Raw genomic sequence first — 18,538 nt, 5'->3', positions numbered from 1 at the left:
ATTTATTGCTGACATACGAATAGTGGGGACCACCTTAGTGGGGTCCACATTAGTGTTTGCTACAAAATATAACGTTGATCCAGGCGGTCGAACTGTTCAATTCAGAAACTGGTTATGTTTCCTGTTCCATTTAAAGTCGAGACTGTTGTTTTATAAAAAAAAATGTTGATTTAGGCGGTGTTCGGAACCGCTTAAATATCGTGGACGGTCTCATCCATGGGATTTGGTCACATTCGGCTGGGTGTGGATGGGGCAGATCCTGTCCACACCCCAATTTCTCATCCACGGTAAAATCTCGTGGTTGGGGACCATCCACACTTGATTTTTGATCCCCTACTTCACACTTTCCCTGACAGGCTACCCTATTGTCTATTTCACATTTTAATATTTTTGTCAATAAAATATAAATTATTTTACTTAATTTTTTATTTTATTTTTATTTTTAATGTTTTATCAATAAAATTATATTAGATATTTAAAATATATTTTTGAAAATTTTAATTATTTTACTATTGTTTATAAAAAAAAATAATGTTTATTGGTTAATATTAATTCATTGATGCATTTTTCAATATATTTATCATATAAAATCCAAAAATTAGATATTTATGATTAACTATGTAGATCAAGGTTTTGAACCACCATTGACCCGGACGATCGTACGGTTTATCCCGGGAACCGTCCAGGCAACCGGTTCCATTTTACCCGAAACCCAATTTTTGGCTAAGAACCATTGAAAAATTCAACAAGCTGTTGACTCGAGCAGTCAAACCATCAACATGTTCAATGGTTTTTTACCGTTTTTTTTAATTATTTTTTTAATTTGTTTGTCAAAATGGGCCATCCATTCGAATCGGACAATTGGACCATCGACATGGAAACCGATGACCAAAACAGTTCCATTTTCGGGTCATTTTTTAAAATGTTGGTGTAGATCATTTATAAAATGTACATGAGATACATGGAATAAAAAAAGTGTGGTATGGACTAGTCCACACTACACTACAAAATGCTATTGTGGGTGTGGACTGGTCCAGTCCACACAGTTTGTCCACAATTCAAAACAACTGTGGACTATGGTGTGGTGTGGATTGGTCCCTACCACAGGGTGTGGTGTGGACCAATCCACACCCACCAATTTTTCATCCATTACCAAACACCCCCTTAATCATAAAACCACTGATCCATGCGGTTGAATCGTCGAACTATTCAACCCAGGTAGCAATTTGGATGTTGATGTCAAGAAATCGTAACAACCTCGTTCATTTCTTTTCTAGTTTGTACAACCGCTGAGCTCCCTAATTTCTCTCCACCTTATGACTTTTTTCTCTTAACAAGAACTAAAAAAACTCAGGTGAGTGAAAAAGAAAGGGGTTTGGGTTTCTAAGCATTCAAGGTTTTTCCTAGAGTAAGATGGGAAAGGCGGTGAGGATTTCGATCTAATTCTCCTCCCCTATTACATGTTTTTCTTTTTTTTTTTTGTTATATGAACTCAGAGAGATAGAGGGAGTAAACGACAAAGGGGTTTCACTTTACCTCTACTCAAAATTTAACATATGAAAAAGAAAAAGGATTTACAGATTAATTTGCAGGTTAATGATGAAAGGATTTTTTTTTCTCCTCAAAGGGGTTCCAAACTTCCAATTACTTGAAGACAAAGGGATTTTATCTTTCACAAAATCCATCAGAACGACAAAGGGATTTCACTTTGATTAATTTGTAGGTTGTTCATCTTATGAGATTTCTTGATTTAAGAGAATAAATCCAAGGGTGTTTTTGTTCTTTTGTCGGACTTTTAGTTCCAAGTCTGATGGATTTTTTTTTACATAATTCTTCTCAGACTTCATTCCAAGCCCTATAGAATGAAATCATTAATCGAATGAAGCTCAGAATAGCTGATTTTTTGCATGCCCTACCGTCCTACATTCCCTTTACCTGTTTGAAAAACACTTCTCTATACCCTGCATTTCAATACTGTCTTTCATGCTGTATTTATGAACCCGTTCAACCTGGACAGTAGAACTGCTGACCCGGAACCCAAAACAAAAAACAGCTTCGTTTCCGGGTTGGTTTTTAAAACATTGGTATAAACACATCTATACAACACCAAGAAACCAAACACAGCCTTAGTCTAAGTCCTCTTTGAAAACATCAAGGCTATCTGAGAGAATTTCTGTTGCTCTTTGCACTTCATCTTCACCTTCAATACAAGTCTTTTTTATGATCATTACCAGCTATAACTATATAAGCGGCCACAAGAAGAGAATAAGACTGACTTTTACAAAAGGTGGCTTGTATTCAAACTGTTGAGAAAAAAAAATAATAAGAATAAGAAAACAAGTTGATTACACAAGCTTAGCAATTTTGTATATTGGAGGGTTAGATTTGATAAAACTGGGCTCCTTTGAAATCCCCCTCAAGCACCAAAAAGATTACATGAGCCTGCATTACTCAAATAAAGAAAACAGAAAATACAAAACAAATGCAAGTGATGCAATTTAAAGTTTTCGTTAAGATTGACTTTTCTCTTTTCTTGCTAAGGACTCCCCTTTATATTCACTGCCGGCAGTAACAACATAACCGGCTCCCACCTGAGTCAAAACACGGCAAGAAATAAAATACCGAAAAAGAACTTCAGAAGGAACATGTGTTTGTTTTTTGATTTGTTTACAGAGAGAGAGAGAGAGAGAGAGAGAGAGAGAGAGAGAGAACCTGGCAATCCTTTAAGACCACACGCTCTTGGAGCTGCACATTACTACAAACAACAGAACCTTGGATTGAACACCCATCTGCAATTGCAACATGATTCATAATAACCGAATTCACAACCTGTAGATATAACAAAGGAAAAAGATTAATTTCACCATGTCAGATTGCAATAGGTTTACAAAATACAAATATCAGTTTCTAAGATTTCTTGTAAGGTAAGATGAAGCCCAAGAGTTGTAGCTAGCTATAACCAAATTTAAATAAAACATTAAAAATCTTCAGGACATCAGACTATCTACCTTTCATTCTCAGTGACTTCAGCTTACCTTTACATTGGAACCAATCCTGCAGTGACGACCAATGACAGATCGCTTGACACTGCACTTGTCACCAAGTTGTGAACCTTCTCCAAGCATACATTGTGGTCCCACCTAGAACAATCAAAACTACCTGGTAAGCGTATAAGGGTGTAATCTCATATCCTGGAAAAATCAAAATTCTTGGTATTTGGGGTGAACAAACATCAAACAGAACACTTGGGTGAGGAAACATGAAATCTGACCCCAAAAGGCATATTTCCACAACAGAACGTCAAAGGAAATCTAGTAGTAGTAACATTCATGTTGTGGTTCCCATAATTTGACATGGTTCTAAAAATCCAAAGTTCTTGAAAGAAATCCTAATGAAAATAATAATTTATTGAAACTATATTGGCCATCCAGCAACAACTATAGCTGCATTAGCAGCTATCAGCAGCGCAAAAAAGTAAGCGTGACTGAGAAAAGAATCCAACTCACAGTAGTTTTTGATCCAAGCTCTGCAGATGGGTGGATGATGTTGTTATGGGCAGAGAAGGAGTAGCCTGAGAGGTGACTTGCCTCTCCAATGACCTGACACATGTTATAAATGAAACAATCAGTTTTAACAACCCAAAAATAAAACAAGAACAAATGACAAAAAGTTACAGGCTTACAGTATATAAAGGCTCTTACATCTCGATTTATGTCACTGAAGGCTTGGATAGAGTTCAAACGTGCACAATATTTTCCCTTGCTGGCAATATAAACACAGCATTTATGTGTCCTTTTTGGAGGAGAAGAACCATTAGGACAAAAAGCATAGAGCTCATGAAAGCTAGGGACTGTAGGGATCATGCCATGAGGCAGTTGCTGAGAGGATAATGCCTGGTTATCCTGGGAAGCTACCTTCCCATTCCAATTATCTTCTGCTTGTGACATACCATTGGATGACAGTTCTGACCTCTATAGTTTAAGAAGAGTAACAAAATTAAATAATCCAAGAAATGGAATAAGAGCCAAATAATAACGCATGGATATATTTCTTATGACTAACCAACTGAGTTCGAACAAGATATGGCAACACATCCTGCTTGATGCTGTTAAACGTATCCTTATGATCCAAAACCTCTTGCAAAACAGATCTGATATAGTGAGAGAAAAAAATGTCAGAATGGAGAGACTAAGGCAGAGGAAGATCATCAGAAAATAAGAGAGAAACCTCAAACCTCTTAAATGCATATAAATGTGCATCCATTAGATCAGCTCGGATTTCCATCTACATAATCAGTATCAAAATATAAACCATCAAAACAACAAGACTAGTTTCAAATTTTTTACATCCCTAATTTGGGGTTTGAGCATGTTATCTTGCACATTAATCATTAGGAAATTCTTTCGTCTTTTTACTAATAAAAGGTATCAAACATTAATAAATTCTTGGATCTGGTTACTAATAAAAAATAACAAAGTTAGGGTTTGGGCATGGTGGAGAAGAAAATTAATTTTAAGCAGCAAGACCACATCCAAGGAGACTTGGGATCGAATCCTGCCTGTACCTGGAGTGGGGGATGGGCTACCCCCCCCCCCCGCCCCCCGGTTGTGTAGCCCCTTCAGATGATATAAAAAAAAAAGACCACATCTAAGGAGGACAGATGACATAAGTTTCACCTTATAACTGAACTCTCGAATTTCCATCAAAATCTATACCTGACCTACAGCACGAAGAATGCTTTTTTGGAATCTAATATCTTTCTCCACCTCAGCACCTAACAAGAAATATAGAAACTTAAATAAGCAAGCATATAAGGTGAGATGGCATACAAAAGAACTTTAGACAGGTCAAACCTGTTGCTATATATAGTAAGAATTGCGTTGTTGGGTCCAACCCAATGATGTTGTACCGTCCTGGTTTCTTGGCTTTGTCCTTTCCACCAGAGGCTCCCGTCTCTGATGGTCCACTAACAGGGGCAGCACACAGCAGTGCTGTTACTACAGCATCATGTCTTCTATGAGCAGCAGCTACAGCCCCAGGAGGCACATCACAAACAAGATCACCACTCACAACCTACAAAGAATATGGAATTTGCAACTGTAAAGCAACAAATACATCTGAAATAAATCATATAGAAAATATGGACTCTTACCAAGATGTCACTTGCAGTGAGATGGTGAGCAACAGCCCGAAGTGCTCCCGCAGTTCCAACATCCTCAGGGACTCGAGCTACCTAAGAATAGAAAGGCAACAACATTTTCATTTGTTTACTGGAAAAGCAAGACAATATGTTGAATAATGCATCAAAATTAGATTGATCACTGTGATCTAGGACAGAAACATCACACAAGGGCCAAACACTAGTAGCAAAATAATAATGAAGCACTTAAAACTCCTTGTATCATCATATTGCAAATGGAGTTCTTTTATTTTAATGCAAAGTATGAGAAGATTTGGCAGGTCATTCTGTTCTTTTTAATGGTACAATCAGAAATTTTCATTAAAAGATAAAAAGAGTACATTTTTTTGTCAAGAGTTTTCATCAAAATTAGTTACACCACTTCAGGAAATTACAAAACAACAGATCTTTTAAGGAACTCTATAAATGATAGGGGCCACTGCCTGGTGTAATGGTAAAATGTCAGGTTGACAAGCATGAAAATGTGAATTTAAATCTGAGAGCGGCCACTATGTGCAAAATGCCGAAGGTTGGGCCTATATCCAGTCCATACCTCCCAAGACCCCAGATCTGCCAAAAAACCATATGCTGTGAACCTCTCTCTGGCCCTATTTTTGTGAGGAGTCTTCATCAAAATGACTTACACCACTTCAAGAAGCTACAAAACAACAAATTCTTCAGCCATCAACTATCATACTAGTCAGTCAAAATAAGGCATATCTCAACAATCTCCATCTTGACTTGTTTTGCAGCCACCTTTAAGATCTGCAATGTGTTAACCTATTTATCTGCTACTACCACAAACAAATCAATTGGCATCGTAAAGCACCAAAATGAGTAACACATAACCCGAAACACCCAATCTTGACTCCACTTGATGTGAACAATACAACCAACGCACATGTATGGCTATCCCTGAGTCAACTATTTTAATTAACTTCGGAGAGGAACCTAAGTCCTTCCTCACCACCAGCAGAAATTACTATCTCACCATCATCTGTAACCTAAAATCTTGTATTTCTTGTTCTACCCTGACTGCAAAAAAAAACCTTATGTATGGTTTAAAAACTCTATGCACACCATTTCTAAAAATTCATCAAGGTCTTGGAAACCATTTTACTCCCAATCAAATGATACAAACCTTCAAGTTTTTAACCCTTCATCAAAATCACATAGGCAGGTATGGATTTCATGACTCAAACCATAGCTAAAAACTACAATGCTCTAACCAACTTAGAAATATTAGATTATATGTATCCTTGATAACATACACACAAACAAAAGAACTGGAATTCGCCCTTGGATGCAATTGCAACACTGTTAGGTTTATCACCTTTCCTTTTCTTGTCAAGACATAAAGGACAATCCCTATTTATGTGGCCAAATTCCTTACATTCATAGTTACCTTACTCCTACCTCTAAGCCTAGAGCTTGACTTACCCCTCTTAGACCCCTTGTCAGATGACCTTCCTTTCCAATTCATCCTTTGCACAAGTAATGCAATATCTTGCCCATTCTCATAATTGGCCTTCCTCATGATCTCACTAAAAAGGAGAGATGTTCCAACTTCTTTCTATTTCTTTAAATCCTTCCTATATAATAGTGTTGTCACCAAATCAACATGGCAACACCCTGTCATTAGATCTATATTATTCTAACGACTCCTTGACATCAAATCAAAAACTAAACAATTCCCTTGATCAATCCTAGCTAAAATAGCACTTATTGGGATACCGTTGGCTTCAAATGATATCCCTGTATCAATCCACAATGAAAACAACAAAAACAATAAAGAAGTATAAGAGAAGACAGATTTACATGTCTCAGCCTTTTACATATATCCACAAAAGAAATAAATTTGCTTTTCATTATGAAAACAATAAAAATCAATACAAGATTCCTTGTGGTTTTCAATCCAAACCAACCATGAACACCAGTATACCTGCTCTCTCGTTCCTTTTTCAAACCAGAAATTCATTTTGGCAAAGAACCACTCTCTCCGAAAGGACATACTGAGAATTACATAAAGACTCTAGACTGGGAATGGCATAAATACATCTGCCACCATATTCAATGAACAAAACCAAAAAAAAAACATAATAACTAAAAACTAAACCAATAATTCAACAAAAACAAATGCAGAGAAGCTAGATAAAATCAACCATCAAGTTTATGAGATATACCACAATGAATCTAGTGAATATGCTAAAGAGATGGACAAAGAAACTAGAAGATGTCCATCAACCTATGATTCTATGAAACATATTAAAAATCATGAAAACCTTACTATTAGATGCAAAGAAGCTTAGTTTCAATTTGGACAGTAGTGAGACAAAGAGAACTTACAACTTACAGAGTTACAGGCATTTGTGCAATAGTTGGAGAAAATCAAATAAAGAGAGAGGATGTCTTGAAGATCTGCATACATATTTCACATTTCACACCATTGGTTGTGGAATATTTGAATATCCCCAGGGTGGCCTACCACAAGTTGTTAATACAAGTACAGATGAAAGTATATCCACATATCTATGGTGAAGTAGTGAAGATCATATTGGATCAATCTATCCAAGGCCTAAACCCAAGACTAACCTCATCTCAGGTTGGCTTCTAGTTTTCAGGCTACCAACCAGTAAACCAAGAATAACAGTCCGACATGTGAAAGTGCCTAAGTTAGGTCAAGCAAGATTCAAGTTTGAGTTGCACAGTTTGCACCCCTATTTAGGTTTATCTACATAAATCCCGCTGTCAATCCACTATATAGAGGTCATCACCCCTATTTAGGTTTATTAATATAGCAATTATTTTCTGAGTTTGTTCTGTATTTTACTCATGATTCTAGTCATTCGGAGAGTGGTGGAAAGATTTTGTTCTCTAGAGCCATTTCTCTTCCTATTCCCATGCCTGTTGATCAGTTTCTCTATCTAACCCAACTTTTTCTCCTTTCACTAGTGCTGATTGCAGTACCCTAAAGGAGTTGTAGGTTTATTAGAGATGGAAGAGGGTTGATCCTAGTAATGAAGTTGTGCCTCTTCCTAGTAACGATGTTGCCTCAAGAAATTCTGATACATGTATTCCCTTGTCATCTCCTCAATAAATCAAGTTTAACGATCTTGATGTTCCTATTGCTTTACAGAAGGGAAAGCATAAATCCTCGACTACTAATAGCATTTCACAATAGTTGTCCTATGACTTCCTCTTACCCACCTAGAAGTCTTTTCTTGTCGCTATGTCCTCTAAGTCTATGTCTAGGAATGTGTCTGAAGCATTCTAAGCCCGAATTGAAGAAGTAATGCAAACCATGATGGATGCCCTTTTAAAGAGCCAAACATGGAACAGATTGATTTTCAAGATGGAAAGGAACTGGATGGATGTAGATGGGTATTTACCATGAAGTACAAGGCAAATGGCACAATTGAAACATAACAAGGCAAGGCCAGTTGTTAAGGGTTATACACAAACATTTAGTATAGACTACCTAGAAATGCTAGTGCCTATTGCCAAGATGATTTCTATACAGGTTTTACTGCCATTTGCAGCTTCTTAGTAATGGTTGAGTTATCAATTTGATATGAAAATTTCCTTTTTGAAAAGTGACATAAATGAAGTGTACATGGTTCTCTCAATGTGGTTCTATGGAGGCACTACTAAAGAAAAGGTGCGTAAACTAAATAAGTCATCGTATGTTTTGAAAGTCTCCCAATACATGATTTGACAGGTTCAAAGGAGCCTTGACTAAAGTGGGATTTACTTGGATAGGTTCAAAGGCATTAAGGGACTCAAGTTCAACAAAAACGTGAACTCCAATTGATTCCTAATCGACACAATAAATCCAATTGGTTTAAAGGCTTCTCAGTTGATTAGATCATTAGAAGATAGAAAGCAAGGACCAAATTCATTATTACAAATGATCTGTGACTCAGTAACGATTACCCCCTATCAAGCTTAGCTTTGGCAGTTGCTCTTCGGGGGGTCATGGTACATCAGGAGTAGGAGGAAAATTCAGAAGATCAGATCAAAAAGAAATCATGGCCTTAAGGAAGACTATGCTAGCAAATATCCACAAAAAATATACACCAATGACCTTAAGGAAGATCAATGTTAGCAAACAGGGGTGAGCACCATGTAAACCTTAAATAAAAAATGGACAAGACACGAAATCCCCATAACCCCATGTATGAAGAACCTTGTTTACCTGCTGTCCTTTTAAAATCCTATTGAAATAAGGACTCCAAATAATAATGCAATCCCTCCTCCCTCCAAAGAATAAATTAGCAAAGCAAGATGCAGCACCACTCATATTACAAGGAAGAAAATGCCGTTTTTCTTAATGACCTACTATAACAGTAATGCCATTTTTTTTTCATTCATCAAAAAAAAAAAAAACAAAAGACACGATCAAAAGTGCATCTTCTTTTCTCTGTCTTCAGTAGACAACACTAGCACAGATGCCATGCCAAGGTAGGAATTAGAAATAAAGCCAAATGTTTTTTTTTTTTTTTTGTTTTTTTGACAAATACAATCCCCTTTAGACCCCAATGTGCATCCTGTTTCATTCAAGGTAAAAGCCTTCCAAACTTCCTCAATAGTACTCTATGGCTAAAAGCCAGTCTGAAGCATTAGGATAATATTGAGCATTTCCTGTGGAAATTGCACCCAAAATTGTCCAATAACTGCATCATCTAAGTACACCTCCTTAATGATGCAAAGCCCAAGATGCAACGATTGCAGTCTAATACAAGATTCATCATGCTTATTGCAACCACTTCATTCAAAATTAAAGTCTGCCTGAACAGATATGACCATGTCATAGAGCATCAATTTCCAAATGTTTTTCATTTCCTATGATGCCCAGATACAGATACAGACATGGACACAGATATGGGTACAGGTACACGTATTCCATGCAGTATGCATGTATCATGCGCTTATATCTAGTTTTTGAAGCTAAATGTCATTTCTCAAGACTTATGTGTTGACAAATTTAATCATATTTCTAACTTGTTGAGATATTTTTCTAATATATTTTTTTAACTATACCGCTTTATATATTTAAGAAGTGTTAACGCTATAGACCACATCTAGATATATCTATGCAGTAGTTGGCATTGTATCCAATAACACCTAAAAACATCACACAGACCAGCAACAACCAACACCATTTTTACAGACTTCTTGCAGTCAATTGAATCCATTCACTATTTGTCAATTTCTAGTCTTTCATCATAAGCAACCTAACCAAATACTAGCCTCCAATTGTATTTCATTCACCATTCATCCTCCATTTCTGAGTTTACATCTTTTCAACTTGGGTAGTGTTGAACAAGTTCGAATCAGCTACAAACACGGAGTGCCAACAACCTCCCAACCAGCCTCTGCAGCCGTGCATCAGGAACATCTCCCCCTGAATGACAAGGGAGATATTATGTAAGGCTGCAGTGACCTGTTGGGACTTGGGACAGGGTTTGGTAGCATTTTGTTTGTAGCAGATCCCTACCTATGTTGAACCACTTGGCTAGCTATTATCCTTGAACTTCTGGCTTTATTCTTCATAAGTAGATTGGTTATTCTAGATTTTTTTTAAGAAAAGGATAACTTTCATTGCAAAAAAGGAGGGAAAGGATGTACATGAGGAGATGTACAGCAATACCAAACAGGACCAAAAGCTGAAAAAGACCCACCTAGAATTTACAAAGGCATTAAGGAGTCACTATGCAAAAATCCCTCCCCAGTCCCCACCCCTGATTTGGCCAAATCATCAGTCACACAATTCATCTCTCTGGGAACCCATCTAAAATGACAGATCATAGTAGACTTGCCATCCAAGATCTCATGAAAAATGCAGATGAATCTCCAAGCATCTTTCTTATAACCTTTCGTCCAGCAGATTACATTCTTGGAATCACCTTCCACCACCACTCAACGAGGTAAGAACCACTGCAGATGTCAAGCTCACCAACAAGACACAGATTTCTGGTTCAGCAGCATCTGCTACACTAATTAGCCCACTCAAGGCCCAGATCAGGTCCCCATTTGATTTAATACTTCAAGCCCCAATACCAGCTTGAACCCTGTGATTCAATGAACTTCTAAAGCTTCCATCAAAGTTAAGTATAAACTCTGTAGGGGGTGCCATGCAAGAGTACAGACCTGCAATAAATTCCTCTCCAAGTCTCCCATAGATATGCCTCTAAACGACTGGTTTGCACTCATCCGAGATTTAATTAATGGAAGAACTCTTCCCTCTAAGGTCTTCCAAAGAAGAATTTTTCCCTTCAAAGATAGTAGCTACTTCCAAAGAAGAACTACCAAAGGTTGCAACTTCACAATTGATAAGGAGAATGAGGACCTAAGTACCAACAACCCTTTCTCTTCCTTAAAATTCTGTCATAGGTATTGATTCCTCCACAAGATGCCTCCAACAAAAAGAAGCAAACTCCAGGAAGGGCCATTGGAATCCAAAATATTTCTTATAAAGGAAAAGAGAGGGTTGTTAAGCCTACCACCACCTTGTCCGGGGACTGAGGGTGAGGGGCAAGAAAAGCAGCAGAGATAGACTGAGATTCTGCACCAGTAAAGGCTCTACAAAAATTGAAGTTTTAAAAGAGGCATTGCTCCCCTCTAGTAATTACCTAGGAGATTAAGGCCTACTAATCCAAGGAGAGACTAAAAAGGTTGGGGTAGGAGGAACAAAGGGGTTGTCCTATACAATGGTCAACCCAAAATTTGATATGATTACCATTGCCTAAATTGAGTTCAAGAAAGGAACAAAAAGGTCAAAGTAAGAAATAATGTGTTTCCAATGGCTGTTGGAGAAGGCTCTATACAGAGACAGGTTGCTATTCCATCCATTCCTATTCTTTTTGTAATTACTCTAATGACAGTAGCCCAGAGACTATCTCCGCAGCCACTTGTCCAAAAACACAATCCAGAATATGTGCCGATCCTAGTCCACCCTCCGACTTATATTTGCATACCATTTTCCAATTAATTAAATGATCCCTCCTGTCACCCCCACCATCCCAAAGGAAATCTCTTTGTAACTCTTCAATCCCTTTTTTTTTTTATGAACGAATTGTATTTATTAAATAGAGATAGAAATAGTACAAGCATGAAGCACCCTAAGAGGAGGCGCGAGGTGTTACCTCCTCTTAAAGGTGGTTCCAAACCCAACTCTTTTCAGATTGCAGTTACAAATTAGCCAAAAACAGAGAATCCCTTGAAGCCCCTTGTTTAGCTAAAGAATCTGCCAAAGCATTTGCTGATCTACTAACCCACTGAAAGCAACTGACATGGTTCTTGTAAGCCATTTGACTTTTTTGATGATGTCCCTATATCCCCAAACAACAGTTTCTGAGTTCGATAGAGTTTCCTTACTCTAATTGGAATCTTAAATATAGGTAGAAAGTATGAAGGCGAGTTAGACAGAGTTTCCTTAATGAATATAACTACAAGTCTGCCTCCTTTGGAAAGATAATTTGTCTTCCAAGCATCAAATCTTCCTCCCAAAGGCAACCCCAAGTATTTTACAGGCCAACTTTCCACTTTACAATTTAAAATATTTCCAGACTCTTCCAAGTTCACCTAAGAGAGGTTCACCCTTATGATGCTACTCTTAGCTAGATTACACTTAAGTCCTGCGATAGCCTCAAAACATTTCGAAATTCTTCTTAAAGTCTTAAGTTATACACTTTTTCAAGGAAGATGATAGTGTTGTTGGCATACTGTAAATGAGAAATTTGAATTCTCTCTCCCCACATTAAAACCCTGGAGGTTGACATTGATTGCATTGCTCAAAAGGGCATCCAAAATATATGCAGTCATCGCAAATGATAAGTGGAAGAGGAGCAACCTTGCCAAAGGACCCTAGAGGCTTTTAAGTAACCATGGAAGGAGCCAATAATAAGGATAGAGAACCAGGCTGATAAATGTGATACAGATTGCAAGTGAACTGGGCTTGATAAATGTGGAGATTGAAGGTGATTCAAAATTGGTAACTAGGTGGCTAAAGAATAACAGTACAATCATGCAAGGAAGGTGACCAAAATTAATAGTTACTCCACAAAAAGATTATTCAGAAACAAAATAACATTACAATCAGTTTTGTTTTTATCATTAACAGATTCTTTTGAACTTTATTAATTAATAAATTAATAGAGCAGTATGTTACATCAGGTCTTCTTTATTGAATCTATCCCATTTCAATCCAATCAGCATTACTAATGACCAGGCTCCAGCTAAGCAGATGAAGCTGATAATGCATTGCCATTGTTGGTTGCATCTCCAAGCTATGAACTTCTATCAGGAAAACTAACAAGGCGGTATCAAACACTCGCAGATAACATATACTTATCCTCATTTTCATGGAGTTGTATAATGTAGAAATAGCTTCAAATTAAATTTGAACAAGAAAGCAATAAGAAACTATAAAGAACATATTTGCACTTTTGATCAAACAAAACTAGGTCAATCAGAACCTCAACGTGGAGACGATCTACATAAGCGCCAGTAATCCAACCGCCAACCCGAACAGCTGCTTCTTCTCCTTCAACGACCTACCCAGCAATTAAAAGGGATAAAAAATAAAGACCCAAAGATCCTAACTGTTATTGAAACAAAACATGTACTTATTTTTAAGGGGAAAAAATCAAATTTGAGAGAGAAATCAAGCAAAGAAAGCCAAATAAACAGGGGGCGCAATCAGGGCATAATTGGGATGAAAGGAGCGTACAACAATGAGATCTTTGAGATTACTAGCTTCCAAGAGTTCCAGAATGTAAGATAGAACCGGCCGGTTCGCGACGGGAAGCAGCGCCTTTGGAACTTCCTGCATTTGAGAGAGCAAAACGTGAATAAAACTGTGGGAAAGCAAATATTAAACAGAATCTGTTCCTTCTTCCCCTGGGCTGTTAAGGAAGGAGTTGATGAACACCTTGGAAACGAGAGGGACGAGCTCCTTCGAAGTGCCGCCGGCGAGGACGACCACTTGGAAGTCCATTGCAGACGGAAGCCAGAGAAGAGTAAACACCCAAATGGAAAACAATACAAGAAAAGATGACTAATATGGTAATAGGAAATGAACCAGCAAAGAACTGGAGGGTTGTGAGGACTGAGGAAAAGGCCAAGGTTTAAGAGAGGAGATTATCGGTTATATTGATTTGTATTTAATTTATTAAGAGACAAAATAATAAAAGGGGATGTAGCTCAAATGGTAGAGCGCTCGCTTTGCATGCGAGAGGCACAGGGTTCGATCCCCTGCATCTCCAATTTTTATTTTTATGGTTTTATTAATCTAATCCGAAAAACCATTTTTTTGATAAAGCCAGAATGACACGGAACGAGGGGCAGCACGTCTCCATAAATCAAAACAATCAATTACATTTCCTTCTCTCTAGATGTGATGATACTCAATCGTTTCCTCTAATCTTTCTGTTAAGGTGTAGCAATCTTCAATAATTGGGTGAACTCTCCATGTGGTACTGTAGCTCTTCTTCAAACACTAGATAACAAGCTTCGAATCTCCTTCGATGATGATGTACCTGTTTGAGAAGTTGAGATTAAGATTGTGGGCCTCCCATGCCGCCTATGCTTCAGCAACATTAGTTGTAGTTTTACCTTCCTTGTAGACTTTGAGATCCAAAATATGACCTAGGTGGTCCCTGGCAATACAAGCAATTGAGCAATCCCCATTAATACACGATGCATCAAAATTAATTTTAATAACCTCGAAATCAGGGCTCTTCCATCTAATAGGGATAACATCCTTCTTTCTCGAACACCTATCATCTCCCTCCTTCACCCCTTGGATCTCCAAAAACATATTATAAGCCCTTTCAATGATGATATAGGGGGGAAACTCCTATTATTGAAAACACATTCATTGTTATTCTTCCAAACTCCTATTATAGGTGTCACCCGGATTCATACCGTTATTACTCGAGATAAAGTTCCACCATTTGCAAATATTATTGCCTAAGTCGTTGGGAATCTAGAAGCAGTCTTTAGCAATATTCCATACTTGCTTAGCAATAGGGCAGCTTATAAAAATGTGGTCCATGTCATCTTCCTCTCCACACATTACATAGGAGCCATCTATATCCATCCCTCTCATAATTAGCATTTTTTTTGTAAACAGATTTAGGTTGAGGAGTAAAAACAAGAAAATTTTGAACTTAGGAGGGGTATTCAAACCCCACACTTTCTTTGACTCAAACCAACGCCCAAGGATATTTCCATTCATAATACAAGCTTCATTATAGGCTAATTTAATGGAAAATCTATCCTTTGGGTTGGGTCTCCAAATAAGTTTGTCCCTCTCATCCCTAGTCGGGATAAAAATAGTCTTAATTTTATTCCAAGATGAAACAGGGACCAAACTGCAAATTTTTGCTTTATCCCATATGAGTCTTTCCTTATCAATCACCTCGCTAACTTTGATGTTAATATCAACAATAGTGTCTTTATTAACCTCATTAACAAGGAGACCCCCCTCAACCCAATTATCCAACCAGAATTTGGTATTATTACCATCACCAATGGTAACACCAATACCACTTTTAATAAGGCCTCTGGCTAAAAGAATACCTTTCCAAGCCCAAGAATAGCCTTTGTTGTTGTCTTGGTCCCAAAATTCCTTCTTCCTTAGATATTTCTGTCTTACAACTTGGATCCATAGATTATCCTCTTCATTTAAAATTCTCTAGCTAAGTTTGGCCAAGTTGGCTTGGTTAGCCCACCAAAGATTCCTTAGGCCCATACCTCCCCAATGTTTTGAGGTGCAAACTCTGTTCCAATCAACAAGATGTATGGGTTTCCTACCATTGTTATTTTTCTAGCGGAACTCTCTTTGCTTCCTGTCCATCTCCTCTAAGGAATTTTTGGGGATTCTGAATGTCCTCATGATACATTGGAGGATCATACTTGTCGAAGACTTGAGAAGTGAGATCTTTCCTACAAGCAATAAAGAGTTTTTTTTTCCACCCAGCAAGTCTTTTCTCAATGTCTTCTTACAGTACATGTTAGAGAAGATAGGGGCCCATAAATAAAGCTCATTCTTATTTCCTAGAGGAATTTTCAATATTCTAAACAAGATTCGTTGTAACCTTAGATGAATATTTCCTGAAATGATGATGCTTGATTTAGAGAAGTTAGGAGCCTGGCCTGAGGCCTTTGCAAACTTGTCCAAAATATCCTTGATTATTTGGTAGGCTTGAAAGTTGGCTTTTTCAAAGATTAAGCAATCATTTGCAAATTGAAGGATCGGGATGAACGGACCATATCTCGAGGCTTTACACCCAATAAGGTTACTCTAATTATGAGTGGCATCCTACAGATTCCTTGTTAAGGCTTCAGCACAAAGAACAAAAAGATAAGAAGAGAGTGGGTCTCCTTGTCTAATACCACGAAAGGGAATTAGCTCCTTGGTGGGCACGCAATTAATTAGGATTTGATACATAACTGACTTAACACATTCTAGTACCCAGCCAATCTACTCGGGGTGGAAGCCATATCTCCTAAGAATAGCCTCAATAAAACTCAATCAAGTCTATCATAGACTTTCCCCATATCAATCTTGCAAGCCATAGTCCCAGAACTACCTTTATTCTTTTTCATAGTATGGAAAATTCGTGGGCTATCAGAACATTGTTAGTGATTTGTCTACTAGGGATGAAGGCACTCTAGAAAGGGGAGATGATGTCCTACAAGAAGGGCTTGATTCTATCAACAAGAATCCTAGCAATAATTTTGTAAATGATATTACAAAGGCTTATAGGTCTGAACTTATCAATCGAGTCCGCATTCTCAGATTTCGGGATGAGAGTGATAAATGTTTTGTTTAAAATTCTATTCATTTTCTCCGAGTGAAAAAAAAAAAAGCTTTAATCACATCGCAAAATGACCAACCAATGATGGGCCAAATTTTTTTAAAGAACAGAACATTGAGCCCATCTGACCCAGGGCTTTCATATCCTTCATTGAGAAGAGGGTTGCTTTAATCTCCTCATCAATCACCTCTCGGATGATGGAACAATTTTGCTCAACCGAAATGCATGGACTAATAAGCCCAACAAAGTTATCAACTCCCTCCTCATCCACAACTTTGAAATCTTTCCTCAAATGTCTTATAGATATGATCCGCAATCTCCTTTTGATCATACAAAAAATTGGCCATTATCATCTTTTATTTTAACTATTTTATTTTGACACCTTTTGATGCTTGCTGAGGTATGAAAGAAGGAATTATTCCTATCCCCAAGCTTAATCCAATCAATTATGGACTTCTGGGCCCAATATATTTTCTAACGGGCTAAAACAGTATCTAGCCTCTTATGGAGGGCCATTTCACAATTCACTAAAATTATATTACTTGGATCTTTAATAATCTTCTCTTGGACTTCTCCCAAATTCCCAATTGACTTAGAATGCTTTCTTTTAATGGGAATATATTACCATACTTATTCTTATTCCACTTTTTCAAATCTTGAATCAACGTGTTTCTTTTTTTTTTTTTATGAATTGAATGGCCTTGGAACCATCAAACTCAAGATTCCACGCCCTTTGGATCACATGCTCTAATTCGAGGTCAAGACACCACATGGCCTCAAAGCGAAAAGGTTTAGGCCCTAAATTCATGGAGTCTTTAGTTTGAAGGATTAGGGGAGAGTGATCCGAAGCCAAGAAACAGGGAAGCCTCAGGAAAATAAGATTTCCATAAAACATTCGTGAGAACCCAGTCCAAACGCTCCCTCACATTCTTGTTTTTCCACATATATTGCATACCCCTCATATTTAAGTCAATGAGACCACGATGGTTAATACAATCATTGAAATCTTTAGTTTGGCTAGGAGAGACCTTCCTTCCTCCCCACTTATTATCACTAGTCTTAAAAGCATTAAAATCCCTGGATAATTCATGTTAATCGAAATTGATGAGAATAAAATCTATCATTATTTATCCCCTAATATTCTATTTTTATACTAAATTAGTACTTAATTAGACTCATATTTCTTGTAATTCGGTGCAGGGCAAGGAAAGAAATCGCAAGAAAAAAAAACAAGGCTAATCGGATAGGTTTTCACAACTTCGGAAGCGATCAATAATCTAGGCCTAACTTTCATATTCGAGCTCCAATTGGGATTATTCAAGATCCACTGGAAAGATGAGAGAGAAAGCTACAGCTTTAATGTTTTGGGATTTCGCATATTATGCCTACATCAAAGTCAAATCTAGGCCTGAAGACGGAGCAATTTCGTAGTGAGGCCCAGTTCCCAGTTGAAGCCCATTTTGCAAAAGAACATTGCGGCGGCCCAAGATATTAAAGCAGCCCATTCGAATTCAAGAATTCAAGAGTCCTCTTA

The 18,538-nt window shown here is 37.5% G+C and overlaps 1 protein-coding gene and 1 non-coding gene across 2 annotated transcripts; one reads left to right on the top strand and one right to left on the bottom strand.

Annotated features, from left to right (window-relative positions):
- Positions 1–2,276: 2,276 nt before the first annotated feature.
- Positions 2,277–14,322, bottom strand: LOC148845454 (transferases/nucleotidyltransferase). Its single transcript, XM_088953632.1, has 13 exons — positions 14,112–14,322; positions 13,911–14,006; positions 13,657–13,734; positions 5,153–5,233; positions 4,854–5,073; positions 4,716–4,774; positions 4,235–4,284; positions 4,063–4,150; positions 3,702–3,971; positions 3,507–3,599; positions 3,036–3,140; positions 2,713–2,829; positions 2,277–2,591 (listed from the first exon to the last, which is right to left on the bottom strand). Exons 1-13 carry the CDS (start codon positions 14,175–14,177, stop codon positions 2,511–2,513), a joined length of 1,404 nt encoding a protein of 467 aa, XP_088809758.1. The 5' UTR covers positions 14,178–14,322; the 3' UTR covers positions 2,277–2,510.
- A 50-nt stretch (positions 14,323–14,372) lies between these two features.
- Positions 14,373–14,445, top strand: TRNAA-UGC (transfer RNA alanine (anticodon UGC)). The gene has a single exon. It is a non-coding gene; the product is annotated as a tRNA-Ala (tRNA).
- The last annotated feature ends 4,093 nt before the right edge of the window (positions 14,446–18,538 follow it).

This window comes from Nelumbo lutea, chromosome 7 (genome assembly GCF_056320005.1).
Source record: "Nelumbo lutea isolate HS-2025 chromosome 7, American lotus-T2T, whole genome shotgun sequence".
Taxonomy (NCBI): domain Eukaryota; kingdom Viridiplantae; phylum Streptophyta; class Magnoliopsida; order Proteales; family Nelumbonaceae; genus Nelumbo; species Nelumbo lutea.
This window is presented reverse-complemented; position numbering and strand designations above follow the sequence as displayed.

Bases quoted from the DNA above. Each gene is read 5' to 3' on its own strand.
- LOC148845454 (XM_088953632.1), bottom strand. From the start codon at position 14,177: ATGGACTTCCAAGTGGTCGTCCTCGCCGGCGGCACTTCGAAGGAGCTC. The intron at 14,007-14,111 runs GTGTTCATCAAC...TCTCAAATGCAG, and splicing joins TCGTCCCTCTCGTTTCCAAG to GAAGTTCCAAAGGCGCTGCT. The intron at 3,141-3,506 runs GTGAGTTGGATT...TGATTGTTCTAG, and splicing joins AGCTTGGATCAAAAACTACT to GTGGGACCACAATGTATGCT.